The 22,641-nt window shown below is 40.1% G+C and overlaps 1 protein-coding gene across 2 annotated transcripts in view; it reads left to right on the top strand.

The window, feature by feature from the left end:
• The window catches only part of LOC115192472 (calcium-activated potassium channel subunit beta-2-like), a 46,372-nt gene extending 31,127 nt beyond the window's left edge, over positions 1-15,245 (top strand). For both annotated transcript variants that reach the window (XM_029751006.1, XM_029751005.1), the window contains exons 3-5: positions 545-715; positions 1,757-1,952; positions 12,492-15,245. In XM_029751006.1, coding sequence (XP_029606866.1) covers positions 545-715; positions 1,757-1,952; positions 12,492-12,776 — 652 coding nt within the window. In that variant the 3' untranslated portion in view covers positions 12,777-15,245. The remainder of the gene's footprint in view (positions 1-544; positions 716-1,756; positions 1,953-12,491) is intronic.
• The last annotated feature ends 7,396 nt before the right edge of the window (positions 15,246-22,641 follow it).

Here is a 22,641-nt window from a genome sequence, read left to right as displayed (position 1 = left end):
TGTTTTTTAAATCAGAAATCTAGTTAATGTCATTATACTTACATCTGTAACAAGCTTTGCTAAGATTGGGATGTGCTTAATTCTACAATGTCAGATTTTTTTTTGTTGGTTTGTAAAAGCTTTTCAGCTTTATTACATCAATGAGAATCAAATTTGTGCACCCAGCTTTAAGCTACAATAATTGTGAATAAAAGGGAAAATCTGTCAGTTTGCATTTGGAAAAACTCCACCCCTGAAAATAAAAACGAATATCTCATTATCTACTGGTCTACCAGTCAACAGTAATATTAGCTATGACGTTTTCGCATTATTCGTGATGGAAAGTAAATCACATGGTCACTGTGCAAAATGTAAAAAATCATTTATTTCAAGCGTTGCATGTCCATGCCCAAGAGAAGAGAATTAAATTCATATTGACCCTTAAAAGGCTATTAATTATGTATTGATTTGACTAATGCCATTTGGTCAAGCCAGATGACCTCATGATGCAACCCTGTTAAGTGTGTGTGTGTGTGTGTGTGTGTGTTGGTAATGTATGAATCAGGACTATTTATCAGAAGGTCCGGGAGTATGACGTGCTAGACAAGAGGAAGACAGTGACAGCGCTGAAGGCTGGGGAGGACAGAGCTATTCTCCTGGGACTCAGCATGATCCTCTTCTCTGTGATGATGTACTTTGTGCTGGGCATTACCATGGTGCACTCCTACTCAGACAGGTAATTTGCTCTCACTCACCAAGTCAATCACAATGTCCTGAAGTTTGTTTTCTTCATGTAGCCACATGCATGTCAAAGAAAAAGCTGCTGTTAGATCTTCATGTGTCACCATGTGTATATTACTTTGGCTAGTCTAGGATAATGGCTCAAATGCTGTCTGAACTGTCACTGAAACACACCTGTTAGCCAAACTGTCTTTAAAGTGCATGGCAAACTATACAATCCCCCTATATTAGCCCCTCCCGGGAGCTAGAACTCAGTAGCTAAAACTGTGCATTCCAAATGGTGTGGTCCCTCTATACTTTAGTTGTGGACATAAATTGCAGTCAGAGGCATTTGAAATGCCAGCTGAGGCTTATGAGTGGCATTTGCGCTATGAGCTCAATGTAACTGTTACAGCATGAAAGCAGGGGACACAGGGGACAAACTTCAGTACACAATGGCCTATTACAATACAGCACCAATTACACTGCAAGGCACCAACGTCATTCCAAACCACAGAGTGTGCTGCAATTTTTTATTTAATTCCACCTCAAGTCGTTCCTTTTCTATTTGGATCCAGTGAAAAAGTAGTGCAACATTTATCCTTAAAGAGAAAGTTCAAAGCAAGTTATTCAGAATATTACTTTTCCCAAGATCTAAGATTAATAAAAAAATGTCAGTATGTAGACTATAAAGCATGCTGGGCTATTCAAGAGGTTAAGATACACCGGTAAAGTGGACAGACTTTGTAATTCAGCTGGAGATAATCACTATAATTTGCTAGTGTTGTCGATCTTTTCTCCCATTTCTACTACTCAACTGATTCAGTCTGCTTCATATCATGCAGTATCCTGAAAATTCCTACAACTTCTCCTTTTCATTTAATTCATTGTTAGTCATGGGTGTTGTGTTGTTGGATACAGTTGTTGTTGATGTTGAACTTGCTTGTGTGGCATCCAGACAGCAATATGTCAGAGGGCACCGGGGTAGAGCTAGCTATACACAGGTCAGTAACTCTTTAATTTTGCTCCCTACCCTCCCCACCCCTATGCCATGTAGTGTGTGGACGGAGGAATCCAGCTGCACTGTGCTCAACTCCACCATCGTGGCGGAGATTAACTGTACCTACAGCTGCGGTTCCGAGTGCTGGAAAAGCTCCAAGTACCCGTGCCTACAGGTGTTTGTCAGTCTCAACACATCCGGAAAGGTTGTCCGACTCTCCCACAATGAGGAGGCACAGGACGCCAACCCAGAGGTGAGACAGAGGACATGCCTAAACGTAACATGTCTAACAGTAACCCTATATTTCATTATCTTGCTTCAGCTACAGTAATATACACCGGGTTTGATCTTTACTAACAACTTATGTGGTAGCAATCTGCAATCAAATGATTCAATACAAAACAGTATATAAGCACAACTATGAAATATGTATTTACCATGTCATTAATTTAATGTAGGGCAGTTCCATGGTAACAGAATGATGCTGAGACTCAGATTTTTTTACTTAAAAATGTCTAACAAAAACCAATGATTGCAAAGTTAAACCATACAACTCTATGCACAAGGACTACTTTTAACAATTTCCACAGAAAATTGTATAAAAACATATTTACTTGAAGAGCAGTGCAGATGCGAAGTTTGGTAACAGAATGGCGGCACCAACAGCACAAAACCGTCATTCTGTTACCATATTTTGCATTCCCACTAGGCACAAATTGGTTGAATCAATGTTGTTTCAACATAATTTGTCAGCGTATTGTGATGTGGAATTTAAGTGGAAAATACATTTGATTTAAAAAAAAGTTAGCAATTCTTGTTTTGAGGCTGAAATTTAAAGCACAGGATTATGTCATCACTATGATCAATTTTCAACATAGGCAAACCTGCCATAAAATATGTTGAATTTGTACCTTTGAAACGGTATATCCACTATCAGAAAAACAATTATAGTTGGGGAGCACCTCTTACTGGTGAATTGATCTATCTACAGCTATTCATTTGGTATCCCATCCTGGGTTTTAACTATGCCCAGTCCTGCTTAGCTTTGATATTTGTCACTGACTAATACCAATGTGCTACCATGAGAATGATTGTTGAAAGATCTCTTAATAAATCAATATATTCACTGTGTTGCTATCAAAGTCATTCCAAAGAGTAGGCTTACCAAAGCAAATGAAATGTTTCCATACTTTATATTCATGTATATCATCAATGATACGATTTAGGCCTATACAGTGCATTTGGAAAGCATTCAGACACCTTGACTTTTGTCACATTTTCTTTACGCTACAGCCTTTTTCTAAAATGGATGAAATAGTTTTTTCCCCTCAACAATCTTTGCACAATACCCCATAATGACAAAGCAAAAGCAGTTTTTTAGACATTTTTGCAATCGGTGTCATGACTTCCGCCAAAGTTGTTCCCTCTCCTTGTTCGGGCGGCATTCGGCGGTCGAAGTCACCGACCTTCTAGCCATCGCTGATCCTCTTTTCATTTTCCTTTGGTTTTGTCTTGTCTTCCATCACACCTGGTTCCAATCCCATCAATTACATGTTGTGTATTTAACCCTCTGTTCCCCCTCATGTCCTTGTCGGTGATTGTTTATTGTAAGTGCACATCTGTTCTGGTGTGCGTCGGGTTATGTACCCATTATTTGGTTGTTCTGTTTTCCGGTGTTTTTTTTTTATTAAACTGCGGCGTTTGGAAACACCGTTTTTGCTCTCCTGCGTCTGACTTCTCTGCCGCCAGTACGCACCCTTTACAATCGGTCTGAATACTTTCCGAATGCACTGGGAAGAATTTGCAAAGTCATCATCAACTATTGTTTCAATTCAACCTAGGGTTCAACTAAAAATAGACAACACATATCGGCATAGGGTTTCTGAACTTTGGTTGATTTCAAATGTAATCTTCAAGTTAATCATTAATATGTTGGATTCACGTCTCCATCTCAAACAAAAATCAAAGTTATAACCCCCTAAGGTCGATGTCCGCGCCCCCGCGGAAATCTAATTAGCATAATAAAAAAATCCCCATATTCATGTCAGTTTAAAATAGAGATATCTGGTTTTGCATTGGATGCGTCTCAATCAACCGCATTCGCTTATATCGTACTTCCACATCTGGGGTAAAAAGTGACAGAGCTAGAGAGCAGTGTTGATCAGACCATGATACATCCCGAAATTCACACAAAATCGTCTGTAGCGTCTAAACGGTTTGGCCTACAAAGTATTATGACCACTCTGTGGAAAGATGAGATACACAGAACCAGTCAAAAGTTTGGACACACCTACTCATTCAAGCGTTTTTCTTTATGTTTACTATTTTCTACATTGTAGATGCGTTTGAGCCAATTAGTTGTGTAGTGACAAGGTAGGGCTGGTATACAGAAGATAGCTCTATTTGGTAAAATACAAAGTCCATATTATGGCAAGAACAGCTCGAATAAGCAAAGAGAAAAGACAGTCCATCATTACTTTAAGACATGAAGATCAGTCAATCCAGAACATTTCAAGAATTTAAAAGAATTATTCAAATGCAGTCACAAAAACCACCAAGCGCTATGATGAAACTTGCTCTCATGAGGACGCCACAGGAAAGGAAGACCCAGAGTTACCTCTGCTGCAGAGGATAAGTTCAGTAGAGTGAACTGCACCTCAGATTGCAGCCCAAATAAATGCTTCACAGAGTAACAGACACTTCACAACATCAACTTTTCAGAGGAGACTGCGTGTATCAGGCCTTAATGGTTGAATTGCTGCAAAGAAACCACTACCAAAGGACACCAATAATAAGAAGAGACTTGCTTAGGCCAAGAAACACAAGCAATGTACATTAGACCGGTAGGAAATCTGTCCTTTGATCTGATGAGTACAGATTTGAGATTTTTGGAGCAAGGAGGAGGTGTGGTGGTGCTTGCTGGTGACACTGTCTCCAACTAAACCAAAAATAAAAGTCACAGAATAGGATTAAGCCAGTGGCTCAGTTGAAACTATCCAGGCATTAGATATCCTCCAAATGTTGATATTTGGTTGCGTTGTCAACCAAATACAATTTATTATTTATTTTGTAATAACCTTAAATTGAAGCAATTTACTTTGTCTTACAAACTTATGTAACGATATTTATTCAACCTTAAAATGAGTAACACATCCATGGCTACATTTTGAGGTTAGCCTACTGTAACTATAAATGTCTTCTTATTAAGTAATCATAGAAATGTGCATGTTCAAGATAGCATGCAAAGGTCACAGGTCTGTGGAGATCTTCATAATTGCTATAACTGCAGACACTAGGCACTCCATAGAATTAGTTTGACACCCCTGTTTTAATGTAATCTCAACTGCTATCCAGGTCATTTGGTTGTGCTATTAGGTGGAGCACTATCAGGTTTCAGGTAAGACCCAAGTGCATACTGTGTTGAAGTAACAATGTTTATTGCACAACAGGGGCAGGCAAACGACAGGTCAAGGCAGGCAGGGGTCGATAATCCAGAGTAGTGGGGCCAAGGTACAAGATGGCAGGCAGGCTCAGGGTCAGGTCATCCAGAGGTCGGTAATCCAGAGTAGGGGCAAAGGCACAGGATGGCAGGCAGGCTCGGAATAAGGACAAGCAAGGGTCAAAACCAGGAGGACGAGGAAAAAGAGAGACTGGGGAAAAGCAGGCGCTGAGACAAAACGCTGGTTGACAATCTAAGCTTGATGCCCTTCATCTCACACAAATTATCAATGAACCTAACAGGTACAACCCCAAATCCGTAAACATGGGCACCCTCATAGATATCATCCTAACCAACCTGCCCTCCAAATACACCTCTGCTGTCTTCAACCAGGATCTCATCGATCACTGCCTCATTGCCTGCATCCGTAATGGGTCTGCAGTCAAACGACCACCCCTCATCACTGTCAAACGCTCCCTAAAACATTTCAGCAGGCAGGCCTTTCTAATCAACCTGGCCCGGGTATCCTGGAAGGATATTGATCTCATTCCGTCAGTAGAGGATGCCTGGTTATTCTTTAAAAGTGCTTACCTCACCATCTTAAATAAGCATGTCCCATTCAAAAACTGTAGAACCAGGAACAGATATAGCCCTTGGTTCACTCCAGACCTGACTGCCCTTGACCAGCACAAAAAACATCCTGTGGCGTACTGCATTAGCATCGAATAGCCCCCGCGATATGCAACTTTTCAGGGAAGTTAGGAACCAATATACACAGGCAGTTAGGAAAGCAAAGGCTAGAAATTTGCATCCTGTAGCACAAACTCCAAAAAGTTATGGGACACTGTAAAGGCCATGGAGAATAAGAGCACCTCCTCCCAGCTGCCACTGCACTGAGGCTAGGAAACACTGTCACCACCGATAAATCCACGATAATTGAGAATTTCAATAAGCATTTTTCTACGGCTGGCCATGCTTTCCACCTGGCTACCCCAACCCTGGTCAACAGCCCACAGCAACTTGCCTAAGTCTCCCCCATTTCTCCTTCACCCAAATCCAGATAGCTGATGTTCTGAAAGAACTGCAATACCTGGACCCCTACAAATCAGCCGGGCAAGACAATCTGGACCCTCTCTTTCAAAAATTGACACCTGAAATTGTTGCAACCTGTTCAACCTCTCTTTCGTATCATCTGAGATCCCCAAAGATTGGAAAGCTGCTGCGGTCATCCCCCTCTTCAAAGGGGGAGACACTCTAGATCCAAACTGCTACAGACCTACAGTTGAAGTCGGTAGTTACATACACTTAGGTTGGAGTCATTAAAACTCGTTTTTCAACCACTCCACAAATTTCTTGTTAACAAACTATAGTTTTGGCAAGTCGGTTAGGACATATACTTTGTGCATGACACAATACATTTTTCCAACAATTGTTTACAGACAGATTATTTCACTTATAATTCACTGTATCACAATTTCAGTGTGTCAGAAGTTTACATACAGTAAGTTGACTGTGCCTTTAAACAGCTTGGAAAATTCCAGAAAATGATGTCATGGCTTTAGAAGCTTCTGAAAGGCTAATTTACATAATTTGAGTCAATTGGAGGTGTACCTGTGGATGTATTTCAAGGCCTACCTTCAAACTCAGTGCCTCTTTGCTTAACATCATGGAAAAGTCAAAAGAAATCAGCCAAGACCTCAGATTTTTTTTTTTACACATCCACAAGTCTGGTTCATCCTTGGGGGAAATGTCCAAATGCCTGAAGGTACCACGTTCATCTGTACAAACAATAGTACGCAAGTATAAACACCATGGGACCGCGCAGCCATCATACCGCTCAGGAAGGAGACACGTTCTGTCTCCTAGAGATGAACGTACTTTGGTGCGAAAAGTGCAAATCAATCCCAGAACAAAAGCAAAGGACCTTGTGAAAATTCTGGAGGAAAGAGGTAAAAAAGTATCTATATCCACAGTAAAACAAGTCCTATATCGACATAACCTAAAAGGTCGCTCAGCAAGGAAGAAGCCACTGCTCCAAAACTGCCATTAAAAAGCAAGACTACAGTTTGCAACTGCACATGGGGACAAAGATTGTACTTTTTGGAGAATGTCCATAATGACCATCATTATGTTTGGAGGAAAAAGGGGGAGGCTTGCAAGTCGAAAAACACCATACCAACCGTGAAGCACGCGGGTGGCAGCGTCATGTTGTGGGGGTGCTTTGCTGCAGGAGGGACTGGTGCACATCACAAAATAGATGGCATCATGAGGAGGGAAATTATGTGGATATATTGAAGCAACATCTCAAGACATCAGTCAGGAAGTTAAAGCTTGGTCGCAAATGGGTCTTCCAAATGGACAATGACCCCAAGCATACTTCCAAAGTTGTGGCAAAATGGCTTCAGGACAACAAAATCAAGGTATTGGAGTGGCCATCACAAAGCCCTGACCTCAATCCTATAGAAAAGTTGTGGGCAGAACTGAAAAAGTGTGTGCGAGCAAGGAGACCTACAAACCTGACTCCATTACACAAGCTCTGTCAGGAGGAATGGGCCAAAATTCACCCAACTTATTGTGGGAAGCTTGTGGAAGGCTACCTGAAATGTTTGACCCAAGTTAAACCATTTAAAGGCAATGCTACCAAATACTAATTGAGTGTATGTAAACTTCTGACCGACTGGGAATGTTGAGGCCACGGGTTAGCAATGAACCCTGAGACGGGATTGCTAGCAAGGCTGGAAATTCAAAACATCAAAAATCTAATAATTTCAATTTCTCAAACAATCAACTATTTTACACCATTTAAAAGAAACATCTCCTTAATCTAACCACATTGTTCGATTTTCAAAGAGGCTTTACGGCAAAAGCATAAAGTTAGATTATGTTAGGACAGTACATAGCCACAAAAGTACAAACATCCATTTTCAATTCAAGGTCAGGCGTCACCAAAAGCAGAAACCAGCTAAAATTATGCACCAACCTTTGACAATCTCCATCAGATGACACTCCTAGGACATTATGTTATACAATACATGCATTTTTTGTTCCATCAAGTTCATATTTATATCCAAAAACCGCATTTTACAGTAGCGGTGAAATTCTGATTTTTTTCTTCTCTGAAATGCTTCCGGTGAACAACGTTACAATTTTCAAAATTACTATTCGAAAACATTGGTAAATTATAATATTGTCATTCAAATAATTATAGTTTAACATTTCGTAAATGATACTGTCTTGCCAGATTTCAAAATAACTTTACTGGGAAATCACAAGTTGCAATAAACCAGGTGCTGTGCTAAGAACAATAAGCTAGCCTAATTAGCTTAGCATCATCTTGTAACCATGTAATATCAATAATACTATTGTCAATAATCCATTACCTTTGATTATCTTCATCCATTGGCAGTTCCAGGAATTCCAGGTCCACAACAAATGTGGTTTCTTTTGACAAAGTTCATAATTGATGTCCAAATAACTCCAAGTTGTTCCATGTTGTTAGCGCTTCGGTGGCTACTAAAAAGTAGCGCGGGGGGGGTGTGTGAAGTCACGGCAAAAAGTTACAAAAGTTACAAAAATAATCTATTTATGTTTGTTCAAACATGTCAAACGTTGTTTAGCATCAATCTTTAGAGCCATTTTTAACGTGAAACATCAGTAATGTTTCAACCCGACTTCACCTGTGTCTAGAAAAACGTTTTTTTAAAATGTCTCATGATTGCGCAGGTGCAGGCCATAATGGAAGTGACGACATCCCACGGACGTCAACTTCAATGCATTCTAATTTGCTCCCTGTTAATCATGGAAGCTTCAAACAACTTTATAAAGATCGCTGACATCTAGTGGAATCCGTAGGAGTTGCGAACTGAATCCTTTCTCACTATGGTATCTAATAAACAATGACACTAAATAGTACAGCCACAAAATTCTCATTTTTTTAAATCTATTTTTCTCAGGTTTTTGCCTGCAATATGAGTTTTGTTATACTTACAGACACCATTCAAACTGTTTTAGAAAATTCAGAGTGTTTTATATCCGAATGTGTTAATAATATGCATATCCTAGCTTCTGAATTGGTGTAGGAGGCAGTTAAAAATGGGCACGTATTTTTTTCAAAATTCTCAATACTGCCACCGTGGCCCGTAGAGGTTAAAGAAATAAAAGCTGAAATAAATCATTCTCTCTACTATTATTCTGACATTTCACTTTCTTGAAATAAAGTGGTGATCCTAACTGACCTAAGACAGGGAATTTTTACTAGAATTAAATGTCAGGAATTGTAAAAACTGAGTTTAAATGTATTTGGCTAAGGTGGATGGTAACTTCCGACTTCAACTGTATATCTATCCTAACCTGCCTTTATAAGGTCTTTGAAAGCCAAGTTAACAAATAGATCATCAGGCCCTACACCCAAACAAGGGCACTGCGTTCATCCACCTCTGGCCTGCTTGCCTCCCTACCTCTGAGGAAGCACAGTTCCCGCTCAGCCCAGTCAAAACTGTTCGCTGCTCTGGCACCCCAATGGTGGAACAAGCTCCCTCACGACGCCAGGACAGCGGAGTCAATCACCACCTTCCGGAGACACCTGAAACCCCACCTCTTTAAGGAATACCTGGGATAGGATAAAGTAATCCTTCTAACCCCCCCCCCCCCCCCTATAAGATTTAGATGCACTATTGTAAAGTGGTTGTTCCACTGGATATCATAAGGTGAATGCACCAATTTGTAAGTCGCTCTGGATAAGAGCGTCTGCTAAATGACTTAAATGTAAATGTAAATCATCGACCATTTCGAATCCCACCGTACCTTCTCCGCTATGCAATCTGGTTTCCAAGCTGGTCATGGGAGCACCTCAGCCACGCTCAAGGTCCTAAACGATATCATAACCGCCATCGATAAGAGACAATACTGTGCAGCTGTATTCATCGACCTGGCCAAGGCTTTCGACTCTGTCAATCACCACATTCTTATCGGCCGACTCAACAGCCTTGGTTTCTCAAATGACTGCCTTGCCTGGTTCACCAACTACTTCTCAGACAGAGTTCAGTGTGTCAAATCGGAGGGCCTGTTGTCCGGACCTCTGGCAGTCTCTATGGGGTGCCATAGGGTTCAATTCTGTATACATCAATGATGTCGCTCTTGCTGCTGATGATTCTCTGATCCACCTCTACGCAGACGACACCATTCTGTATACTTCTGGCTCTTCTTTGGACACTGCGCTAACTAACCTCTAGACGAGCTTCAATGCCATACAACTCTCCTTCCATGGCCTCCAACTGCTCTTAAATGCAAGTGAAACTAAATGCATGCTCTTCAACCGATCACTGCCCGCACCTGCCCGCCCGTCCAGCATCACTACTCTGGACGGTTCTGACTTAGAATATGTGGACAACTACAAATACCTAGGCGTCTGGTTAGACTGTAAACTCTCCTTCCAGACTCACATTAAGCATCTCCAATCCAAAATTAAATCTAGAATCTACTTCCGATTTCGCAACAAAGCATCCTTCACTCATGCTGCCAAACATACCCTCGTAAAACTGACTATCCTACCGATCCTTGACTTCGGCGATGTCATTTACAAAATAGCCTCCAACATTCTACTCAGCAAATTGGATGCAGTCTATCACAGTGCCATCTGTTTTGTCACCAAAGCCCCATATACTACCTACCACTGCGACCTGTATGCTCTCGTTGGCTGGCCCTCGCTTCATATTCGTTGCCAAACCCACTGGCTTCAGGTCATCTGTAAGTATTTTTCTAGGTAAAGCCAAGCCTTATCTCAGCTCACTGGTCACCATAGCAGCACCCACCCAAAGCACACACTCCAGCAGGTATATTTCACTGGTTACCCCCAAAGCCAATTCCTCCTTTGGCCGCCTTTCCTTACAGTTCTCTGCTGCCAATGACTGGAACGAATTGCAAAAATCCCTGAAGCTGGAGACTCATATCTCCTTCACTAACTTTAAGCACCAGTTGTCAGAGCAGCTCACAGATCACTGCACCTGTACATAGCGCATCTGTAAATAGCCCATCCAACTACCTCATCCCCATGCTGTTATTTATTTATTCTATTTTCTTTGCTCCTTTGCAACCCAGTATCTCTACTTGCACATTCATCTTCTGCACATCTATCACTAAAGTGTTTAATTGCTAAATTGTAATTATTTCGCCACTATGGCCTATTTATTGCGTTACCTCCCTTATCTTACCTCATTTGCACACACTGTATATAGACTTTTTTTCTATTGTGTTATTGACTGCATGTTTGTTTATTCCATGTGTAACTCTGTGTTGTTGTTTGTGTCGCACTGCTTTGCTTTATCTTGGCCAGGTCGCAGTTGTAAATGAGAACTTGTTCTCAACTAGCCTACCTGGTTAAATAAAGGTGAAAATAAATAAATAATAATAAAAACTTGAACAAACAAGACGAACTGGCACAGACAGACAGAAAACACAGGTATAAATACTCAGTGGGGAAGTTGGGCGACAACTGAAGGGGGGGTGGAGACAAGCACAAGGACAGGTGAAACAGATCAGGGCGTGACAGTGCACAGTGATAATACATTAACTTGTTGTATAAACACAACATATCTGACATTGTATTACCATTTGAACTTTGTTGTGCTTTTAAATTGTTGGAAGCGCACTGAAAACACATTTAGATGACAACTAAACCAAAATCAGACACTGTTTTTCTATTGGAATTTGGTTGTTCTTTTAAAGATGGTTGAAAGCATAGTGATAACACATTGGGAATTCAACAAACTTCTGGCTGTCTTTTTGAGTGGGTGAATAAAGGTTAAAATCTCATTGATCAACTTTTCAACCAAATATTACCCACATTTCCACGTTGAAATGATGTGGTGTGCCTAATTCTTCATGTTAATGTGTTTTTGTAAAATTGACTGTAAAAATTGTTAAAAGTAGTCCTTGTGCATAGGTATTGTTTGTTTAACTTTGCAATCATTGGTTTTTGTTTGACATACATTTTAAAGTGAAAAATAAAATCAAAAAACATTTTATTAACTGTGATCTGATTCTCAGCATCACTCTATTATCGTGGTATTGCCCTGTAACAATGAGAAAACAATATGGTTTAATCCACCCTAATTCGCTAAAAATAAATAAATCGTTTATCACAATGCACCCACATAAAAACACTGGAAACAGAAGGACCTTGAGTTCTAATTAACTTCACACGACTCCATCTCAATACATTACTTGAGGTGAGGGGAAATGGGGGAAAAAACTTGCAGCTGACAACAAATTCTAGAGGTTACATTTCAATTCAACTCATCCAAAACACGCAGTTAACCCACTGTATTCATAATAAATCTGTCTTTGTTCTCTTAGTGCTTCTATGTGCCCAAATGCCAGAAGGACTTCAATGCGATCCACACTGTAGTCATGAAAATCTTGGAGCGTCTGAAAACACAGCAGCAGGTGCTATGTTACATGGACCCAGGTGAACAGCAGGACAGTGCTCTACTGACACGCATCTATGGACGATTGGCAGTGTTCCACTCACTCTTTTGGCCAACCTGCTCCCTCATTGGTGGAACCATCATCATCGCCATGGTGAAGCTCACCCAGTACCTGTCCATCATGTGTGAACAGGTGGGCAGGATCAAAAGGTGAGAGACAGTGGACAGGGGCTAGGCTACAAGGCCAGGGGACAGGGGCCAGGCTACAGGGGCCAAGGGATAGGCTACAGTAGCAGCACAAGGCCCTGGTTTTCATACGCAGCCTAGGAATCTTAAGGAAGCTCTTTATATTCCATTTGTGCTAAAGACTTGTGTATGAGAGCTGAGCAACAGGGGATCTGGGGGCTTATATTCCCCACATGATTCTTCTAGGTCTTCTGAGGAAATCAATAGGACTGATATGAGCTCCCGGCAGCTGTGTCATGGCAGGTGAAAGTCAATGACTTTGGGGCACACTGATTTTTCATGGGATCTCTTTTCTGCACCTCCATAAGTGGCATAATCATACAAAGTGATGGCTTGGACCTAATCTGCCCTTGAACCCATAGTCAGCATTGATGATCCGTTCACACTGCGACAACAAGGCAGTGACGCCAAGCGAGTTTGACCGAGACAACTATGTCGAAGCATTTGTCCAAAATACTGATCTAAAATTGGCTCCTTGTGTTACTGGTATTGGGTGGAGGGTTACACAACTACAGGCGGCTGGGGGCGACACCCCTGAACGAGGTGTTGACTATCTATGCTGTAACCCTGGGTCTGTAGAGACTCCATTCCAAGCTAATAGTTTGGGATAAACACTTCCTTGCAATATGGTGTAGCAGTAATTACACATCACAATAGGTCTTAGTCACTAGGATGCTTAGATCGAAGTACAATGCAACTTCCCAGGGCAACTGTTCAATACAAAATGCCTTAATTTCTGGCCCTAAGACTGTGATAGATTGCTCAGCATTTCAGACAGGAATTCTGCAGGACCTTCTCTGAAATGGGTAGATATACTGAAGCAAACTGTATTTTCAGTGCCTGGGCCTGGCTGCATAAAACACCTTAAGTTAATTTCCCCCTCATCTTTTCCTTTAAAGTTTCCTAAACTTTAAGTCAGTTGCACAAAACATTTTAAGGTGAATTTCCCCCTTAAATTTTGTGAAAATGTAAGGGTTCCAGTGAGGTCCTTTTAAGTGTTTAATTCACTATGGATATCAATGTAAACAGCATTTGTGGAGGTGAATGTTGCTTTCATCTGCTCTGGTGACAAAAGGAAAACATCAACCAGCTAGCTACTTAGCTAAACAATGGAAGGTGCACAATCCATGGATACAAAGCTAGCTGGCTAGTTAGCTATAGCTACTCTGTAAGCTACTGTGGCTTGACGTACTATAAAGCAATATAAACAAGTTGAGAAAAAAGTATCTACAAGAAAAGCGGTTTATTATCTTCTGAAGCAATGTGATTATCCTGTCTTGATTGTAGAGGTTATATTTTGCTTTCTTACAAAATCAAAGCATCTCTTTGACCAGACATTTATTCAGTGAATCAGGCTGTCTCCATGGTAACAAGATACTCTTTCTGCCATACATGCCTTCAAACTACCATAAAGCCCCTTTAAGTATGCCCTTAACTAATCAAATATTTGAAATGCCCTTAAACAATTCCCTTAGGTAAGGGGAAATTATTCCTTAAGGTAAACCCTTAAAGGAAACTCTTAAGATGTTTTATATAAAACACCTTAAGTATATTCCTTACCTTTAAGTCAGTTGCCCTGGTTGCAAAAGGAAAATATCAACCAGCAAGCTTGGTGTATAGCTAGCTAGCTAGCTAGCTACATAGCTAAACAATGGAAGGTGCACAATCCATGGCTATAAAGCTACCTGGCTAGCCCGCTAGCTACCTACTAAGTGCGTTAACTTGATGTGGTAGAAAGTAATAGAAACAAGTTGAGAAAAAAGTAACAGCAAGAAACGTGTTTTTTCTTCTGAATCAATTTGTTTCTCCTCTGTTGAATGTAGAAGTTCTATTTTGCGATCTCCCAAAATAAATGGGATTTATTTGACCAGAGATCACATTCAGACAGTGAATCAGGTCATCTCCATGGTAACCAGAGACTATTACTGCCGTACATGCCTTCAAACTACAGTAACCCCCCTTCAGTATGCTCTTACCTAAGGGAAATCACTGAGGTGCTCTATGCAACGCCCTTATAGAATTCCCTAAGGTAAGTAGAAATTATTACTTAATAAGGGAAAGCCTTAAGGGAAACACATAAGATGTTTTATGCAACCAGGCCCTGGAGCACACGTTTAATTGAGAAGAAGCACAAATCCATGATGGAAATGAGTCATGGCACGTTTTACCACAAATATTTACAGAATGATGATTGCACACATTCAGACCAAACTGGGTAAATATTGACAATATTTCATTATTGGTTCCATGATCACTATTATTACTGTTTGTTAATATTATTTTGCTGTCACTGTCATCTTATGCGGTCATCAGCAGTTTATCCCTGACTATAATTGTTACATTATTGACTGTTGCTTACTTATCAATTGATACAAACCAATTGTAAATACAATCTTGTCTTGCATTCGTACATTTAAAGGCAAACTCCGCAATTACAGAACATCTCTGGTTTGTATTTAGTGATCATTGGGTTGGTCAAAGCAGTTCTAAGGTTCAAGAAATCTACTAAAAACTGAGCCTTACTATAAGACTAACGTCTGTTAACTGTGAAACCAGGTCAAATTTGCTGGTATACTGCCTTACTTTATGATTGATAGAGTGTGTGGATGAACAGCTCATGTCTGTCCTCCATTAATCCTACAGTTTACTGTACAGCACGGTCCTTGGGATTTGAAGAGTTTCATTCCAAAATGCTATATATCCATTTCCATTAGCTTTTGTTGTTTAAAGAAACTGTTAAAGAGATTGGGGTGTTTTTTTACGATCTAATCATAGTTTGGAGTTGTTCAATGACAGACATGTAGTTGTTTAAAATGTATCACTTGATGGTTTCATTTCAGAGAGACAAATAATCATGTTTTCTTTGCAAAATGCTATATATCTGCCTCACTCAGAGAAATAAGTAGTACTGCTAGGATTTACACAGTGAAATGTAACAAATAATTACATTTTTAATAAAGAACTGTACACATTTGTGACATCAATATGTAAAAAAAATCCTAAATAATTCTATACAGTAATATGAGATCTGTATGTAAAACTATTACATTTGTAATTTAGCAGATGCTCTTATCCAGCGTGACTTATAGTAAGTGCATTCGTCTTAAGATAGCTAGGTTAGACAACCGCATACTGTATCACAGTCAGATATACAAGATATGAGCATTCCATTCCAGCTAAACAATGGATATATAGCATTTTGCAAAAAACACAATTTCATACACATCTAAAATCTATTCATAAAAATCTGATAACAATAACATTTTACAAACACATGAAGGTACCCATAAGCAATCATTTATGATAAAAAAAAACACAAATGCAAAAAATGTGTGAATATACTGTAGCAGTACTTGACTTGGACTGAAATAGGTTCCTGTACTCATTTTGAAGCTCTGCAATACTTTTGAGCTAATATTCTATAAGAGGAACAGGAGCACAAGCAGTAGGACATTTGAGGTGCTGGTACTCAGCTCTGCTAAGCTCCTGCCCAAGTCAAGCACTGTACTGTAGCATTTTGGAAATAAACTCTTAATTTACTCTCTCCTCAGCTCAGCAGTATTTCCAGACAGACCAGTTGATTTTGGTACCTGAATAGTGTCTTCAAAGGGCACCTTATTTAAAGTAAACTGACTGGCTGTGATGAATCTGTAGTTGGAGAGTAATCAGTCACTGGGCCTGTACGTGCTTTCCACAGGTGGCTGGACCCAGCTCTGGTGACAGCAATCCCTCACAAATAGGTCCTCGGAAATCTTCCTTTCATTGAACAATTTCCAGTGTACAATTTCCAATGTAGTGATTTTAATAGGAATGACTAAAAAAGGGAAGTGCAGTCCGAGTGCTTGGTGGTTTGAGAAAGTGTGGGTGTTTGTCATTGACAGGGGATAAATGCCCTGGCTGATGCAGACGGTGATACGTTCCCACTTCTTGTGCGAGTGAGAGAAGGGTACAATGGCCATGTCATTTCATTCTTTCCCCATTCCATTAGAGACGGGGCACTATTAGTCACAAGGTAGCCAGTGCTGCTGACACCCAGACTGCTGTGGGGATTAGGTGTGAAATGAGACACTAATCTAACCAATGCAGTCACATAGACCACATTTTATACTATTGATCAAAAAGTAAATGACAGGAAGATATCTACTTTACAAAATAAAGATATTTCCATTAAATTGTACTTAACATAGCTCTGTCAATTACATAGAAGCTCAGAAGAGAGTGAGAGTCAGAGGATGCTATTGATATATTTGGCACTATATTTAACATTTCTTATCTCACTATGAATATGGAGTAACATAAAAGTCACCAATAAGTAGCCCCAAATTGGCTTTTTGGCTCAATTTTGGTATTCAAACAATGAATGAGTAATGAATACTTCACTATCATACTGTATCTGAAAACAGTGGTGGAAGGAGGACGCCGAAGGGACATGGGGTCAAGGGAGGGTATTTCACAACTATGGAGAACAAAAACTGAGCAGTGGTCATTGTGTCAACTGAACCAGCCTGCTCACCTTAACCAATGTACACGGCATAGCTCTAGGAGGCTTGAGGAAACTCAGTGCTTCCTCTCCTTCCTCCCCAGCACCAGAAGAACTTAAGCCAGTGCGAGACTTGCTTAAAAATGTACACTTCCTCTGTATTACCATGGGAACATAGCTTTTTTCCTTATCTATAGGGACCTGTTTAAAATCCAGAGTGCTATTCCCTAAGAGGCCAGGGGGGAATTTGACAAGAGTGGATAGCATTTGTTATGGTACTTCACAGGAGAGAACATTATTATTATGAAAACAAGTCTCCTCATCTCTCAAATATGGCACTCTCCAAGCTCAGATACAATACCCCCACATGTCACTTGGATAGAGAGCACTTAGTGCCTGCTGGTTCCAGCTCTTAATGAGGGTATATTTTTTACAGAACCCACTTTGCCCCTTTCCCTTGGTGACCAACAGAGAGTCATTCTACATTTTAGTCATTTAGCAGACACTCTTATATCCAGAGCAACTTACTGGAGCAATTAGAGTTAAGTGCCTTGCTCAAGGGCACATCAACATATTTTTCACCTAGTCGGCTTATGGATTCAAACCAGCGACCTTTCTGTTACTGGCCCTATGCTCTTTTCTGCTAGGCTACCTGCGGAGTCCACAGCTAAATGCAGGACCTCTATGGCGTGGTAAGGACAGATCCATAGCCCCCCTCTGATTTCATTGTGGGGGACAATAACAATGTTTAACCTTCCACATGAAAATAGAAATAAGAAAGATAAAAGCGAAAGAAAAAGGACACAGCCCTCCACACAACCTATCCAATCAGTCTTACAAGAGAAAGAGCTTGGTGACAGCTTGGTAAGTGAGTGCTGTCTCGTATGACTGCTAGGTGTATCACTAACCATGATCAAAAAAGGCAACAGTAAAGATGTATGTAGTTCCCCATGAAAGATGCAGCGCCCCCCTTGGACCAATCAGTGTATTTTTGTAAATGACAGATCTCTATGGCAAGACTCATCATTCACCCAAGTTTTGTCAAAATCGGGCCAGTGGTTAAGATATCGCGTGTGGCTAACTTACGTACAGTTAATTACTATAGCGCCCCCCTTGGGCCAATCAGTGTAATTTTGTAAATGCCGGATCTATATGGCAAGATGCATCATTCACCTAAGTTTTGTCAAAATCGAGCTAATGCTGTCTGAGATATCACGTGTGACTAACTAACGTACGTACGTGCAAACGTACGAACAGAGACAGAGACACAGTCGCCGCCCCGATTTCATCACGGAGGACAACTAGTCCAGAGGTCACGCCTATCACCATTAGCTGTTTGCAGGTCTGTGACTGTGATTACTCTTGTGTTGTCAAGTGACCAGTGTAGACTAAATGTGACCCTTTGGCACCCCCTGCTGTCCAGGAGTCAGCTTTACTTCTGAGCCATAACAGTTCAGAGAGCTAGATCCCTTGATATATATATATATATCAAATAATACTGTAGGTGGTTTGGTTGTGAATCCTGCCCATGCATTTAGGACAGTAGTCCTAATGTCCGAAAAATACATTCAATTGATGTATTTCCTTTTATGTTGCACTGACAATATCACAAAAGGGTTGCTCTCCCCAATTGGCACCTTTAAGTTTGGGTAAAATCATAAATATTTTCCACAGACAGTTATAAAACATCTGAGGTCCATTTTATGTCTCTGTCAGGCTCCTGAGGTCACTATTGGCTTCAGTAGGAAAATACCCTAACATCTATCAAGGCTTTTTAGTCTCCCTTTCGGAAACATTTCAACTCTCAGGAGACTTCAAAAGCAATGTTCAAAAACAAATCTGCCATTTTTCAACAAGCGAGAACAGTACTAGGATGTTGCCTGGGAACTCCAGGTATCTGAAACTGAGGTTATCCATCTAGTTACTGCATCTCAGTGCAAGAGGTGTCACTGCAGTCCCTGGTTTGAATCCAGGCTGCATCACATCAGGCCGTGATTGGTAGTCCCATAGGACGGCGCACAATTGGCCATAACGTCGTCCGGGGTAGGTTGCCATTGTGAAAAATAATTTGTTCTTAACTGACTTGCCTAGTTAAATAAAATAAAAAAATACATTTAGATCCTGTCAGTTACTGTTGCCTTTCAGGAGTTATTCATCAGTGGTTTCCTATTATGAGTATGCTATTAGCCTAACAAATACACCAGCATATGGTGGAATTATACACATACCAACCTGATTTCCTGGGACTGCAGGCCTTTTAGTTTGAGGGTTCTTGAGATGATGGATGGATGACTATGTAGACAAACACTAGGGCCATTATTTTCGGCTGCCGTTAAAGCAGCTCAATTGTCAAACAAATGCTTATTTGCAATTCCAACCTGTTAAAGGCGGCGTTCTTCTACACTGAACAAAAATATAAACGCAACATGTAACAATTTCAAAGATTTTACTGAGTTACAGTTCATATAAGGAAATCTGTCAATTGAAGTAAATTCATTAGGCCCTAATCTATGGATTTCACATGAGGAATACAAATATGCATCTTGTTGGTTACAGATACCAATGGTAGGGGCGTGGATCAGAAAACCAGTCCGTATCTGGTGTGACCACCATTTGCCTCCTGCAGCGCAACACAGCTCCTTCACATAGAGTTGATCAGATGGTTGATTGTGGCATGTGGAATGTTGTCCTCCTATTCCTCTTCAAATGCTGTGTGAAGTTACTGGATATTGGTGGGAACTGGAACATGCTGTCGTACATGTCGATTCAGAGCATCCCAAACATGCTCAATGGGTGACATGTCTGGTGACTACGTAGGCCATGGAAGAACTGGGACATTTTCAACTTCCAGGAATTGTGTACAGATCCTTGTGACATGGGGCCGTGCATGCTGAAACATGATGTGACGGCAGTGGATGAATGGCACGACAATGTGCCTCAGGATCTCATAACGGTATCTCTGTGCATTCAAATTGCCATCGATAAAATGCAATTGTGTTTGTTTTCTGTACCTTATACCTACCCATACCATAATCCCACCGAAGATCCCGCAGGTGAAGAAGCCGGCTGTGGAGGTCCTGGTCTGGCGTGGTTACACATGGCCTGTGGTTGTGAGGCCGGTTGGACGTACTGCCAAATTCTATAAAATTATGTTGGAGGTGGCTTTTGGTAGAGAAATTACATTCAATTCTCTGGCAACAGCTCTGGTGAACATTCCTGCAGTCAGCATGACAATTGAACACTCCCTCAAAACTTGAGACATCTGTGGCATTGTGTTGTGTGACAAAACTGCACATTTTAGAGTGGCCTTTTTTTGTCCCCAGCACATGGTGCACCTGTGTAATGATCATGCTGTTTAATCAGCTTCTTGATATGCCACGCCTCTCAGGTGGATGAATTATATTGGCAAAGGAGATATACTCACTAACAGGAATGTAAACAAATTTATGTACAATATTTGAGAGAAATAAGCTTTTTTTGTGGGTATGGAACATTTCTGGGATCTTTTATTTCAGCTCATGAAACATGGGACGAACACTTTACAAGCTGCGTTTACATTTTTGTTCAGTATAATTTCTTGCAATAACCCTCTGTGACTGTAAAGAATATTTCTCTCAAAACTGTGATTCCTAAAAGATTTGTCCGGAGATTTGGTCAACTCCGTCAGATTTGCCTAAAATCCTAAATGAATCAGGAATGAGCAGGGTCAGCTATACCATAAGGACCACTAATTCATGTCCTCATTACATGTAGTGCAACAAGACAACTCATAGTCTGTAAATTTAAACTAACAATATTGGAATCACAATGGTCACAACCAAATCTGTCAACTCCATCTGCCTGATAGATTAAGATACATTTAGTTAGGTTTTAGAGTCATAAAGCAACTGAGGAAAAACACAATTGCTACTGTGTATTCCACTTGAATGAATCAGAAAATGCAATTTTTGTCAAATCAAATCAAGCTTTATTTATACAGCACATTTCAGACATGGAATGCAATGCAATGTGCTTCATATTGTCATCCACCTAAAACATAAACTCAGTCAGATTTTTGTATAACGTCAACTCCATCAGAGTGCTGAAAGATCTGATGGTATGGTTATGAGTTAATTGGGGATTTTCAAATTAATTATTTTCGATATTTTACAAAAAAAATGCCGGTTTTGAGAATCTGTTGTCAACTCTCCGCCAGTGGCTTGTCAACTCCGTCACTGATGGCTAACCCATGTAAAATAGATTATTTTTGTTCAATATTCTGTTTTTTTATCACTGTTCTAAAAACATATGCTTAAACAATTGAAGTATTTGCTATGCTAGCCCTTAGGGATAGGCTAATGTTTGCTTTATAAATGTACTTTTAAGTTCTAAATCTAGAAAAAACATGCCAAAACGCTAACAAAATTAGCCCTGGAGCATTAATGCTTTTAAACAAAAACAAAAAACAGTTTGGAGAGTTGTATTAAATATTTGAATAATCTAATGTTAGAATTAAACAATCAAGGCCTTTAAACACTTGTTGGACAATAATTGTAAACATTTAATTGCTTTTATGGTGTCTGACAAAGTTGACATAAATCCAGTTAGATTATTATTTTTTATTTTTTGGAGGTTGGGGGGTTGTTGTTCCTTTACATGGTTTGTCCCCACTTTCAAGAATCCCTGAGCTCTAAAAAAGCTAAATTGTCTCTCAGCCTCATGGCAGAATGTGTAAAATAGCATGAGATTAGCTATAAAACAGCACATTTTTATTTCTGAACACTTCTACATTAATGTGGATGCTACCATGATTACGGATAATCATGACTGAATCATAAATAAGGATGAATGAGATGATACAGAGGCATAAATATCATACCCCCCGAAAAACGTTACAGATGCATGATTTTTGTAAGTTTGTAAGTTAAGCACTCATCATTGATCACGATTCATTCATGATTATCCGTAATCATGGGAGCATCAACATTAATGTAGAAGTGTTCAGAAACATTTTATATTATTAATTACAATACAAGTGACTACAAAATGATGCAATGCATTATTTACCATTAATTTCTACGTTTTAGCATCATTGTTCAAATAAATAAGTAGGGGAGTGTATATATGAAGGGTTACAGCAGGTTACAGCAGCCTGGTTACACTTTTCGCACCTTTTCAATACAAAGTAATTTTCGTGGCAGTTTAGGATAGCATTTTTGTTAAGCCTTGCCCTTTTCCTAACTTTAACCTCAGTCTCATAACCTGCTATGTTAATTCTCCTAAACTGCTGCGGAAATTCTCCTAACTTGCTACCATCCATTTAACATAACATATAACATAATTACTTCCTGTTATCCTCCAACAATTGACAAAC

This window comes from Salmo trutta, chromosome 4, assembly GCF_901001165.1.
Source record: "Salmo trutta chromosome 4, fSalTru1.1, whole genome shotgun sequence".
NCBI lineage: Eukaryota > Metazoa > Chordata > Actinopteri > Salmoniformes > Salmonidae > Salmo > Salmo trutta.
Note: the sequence above shows the minus strand (reverse complement) of the source record. Positions and strands in the feature narration are given on the sequence as shown.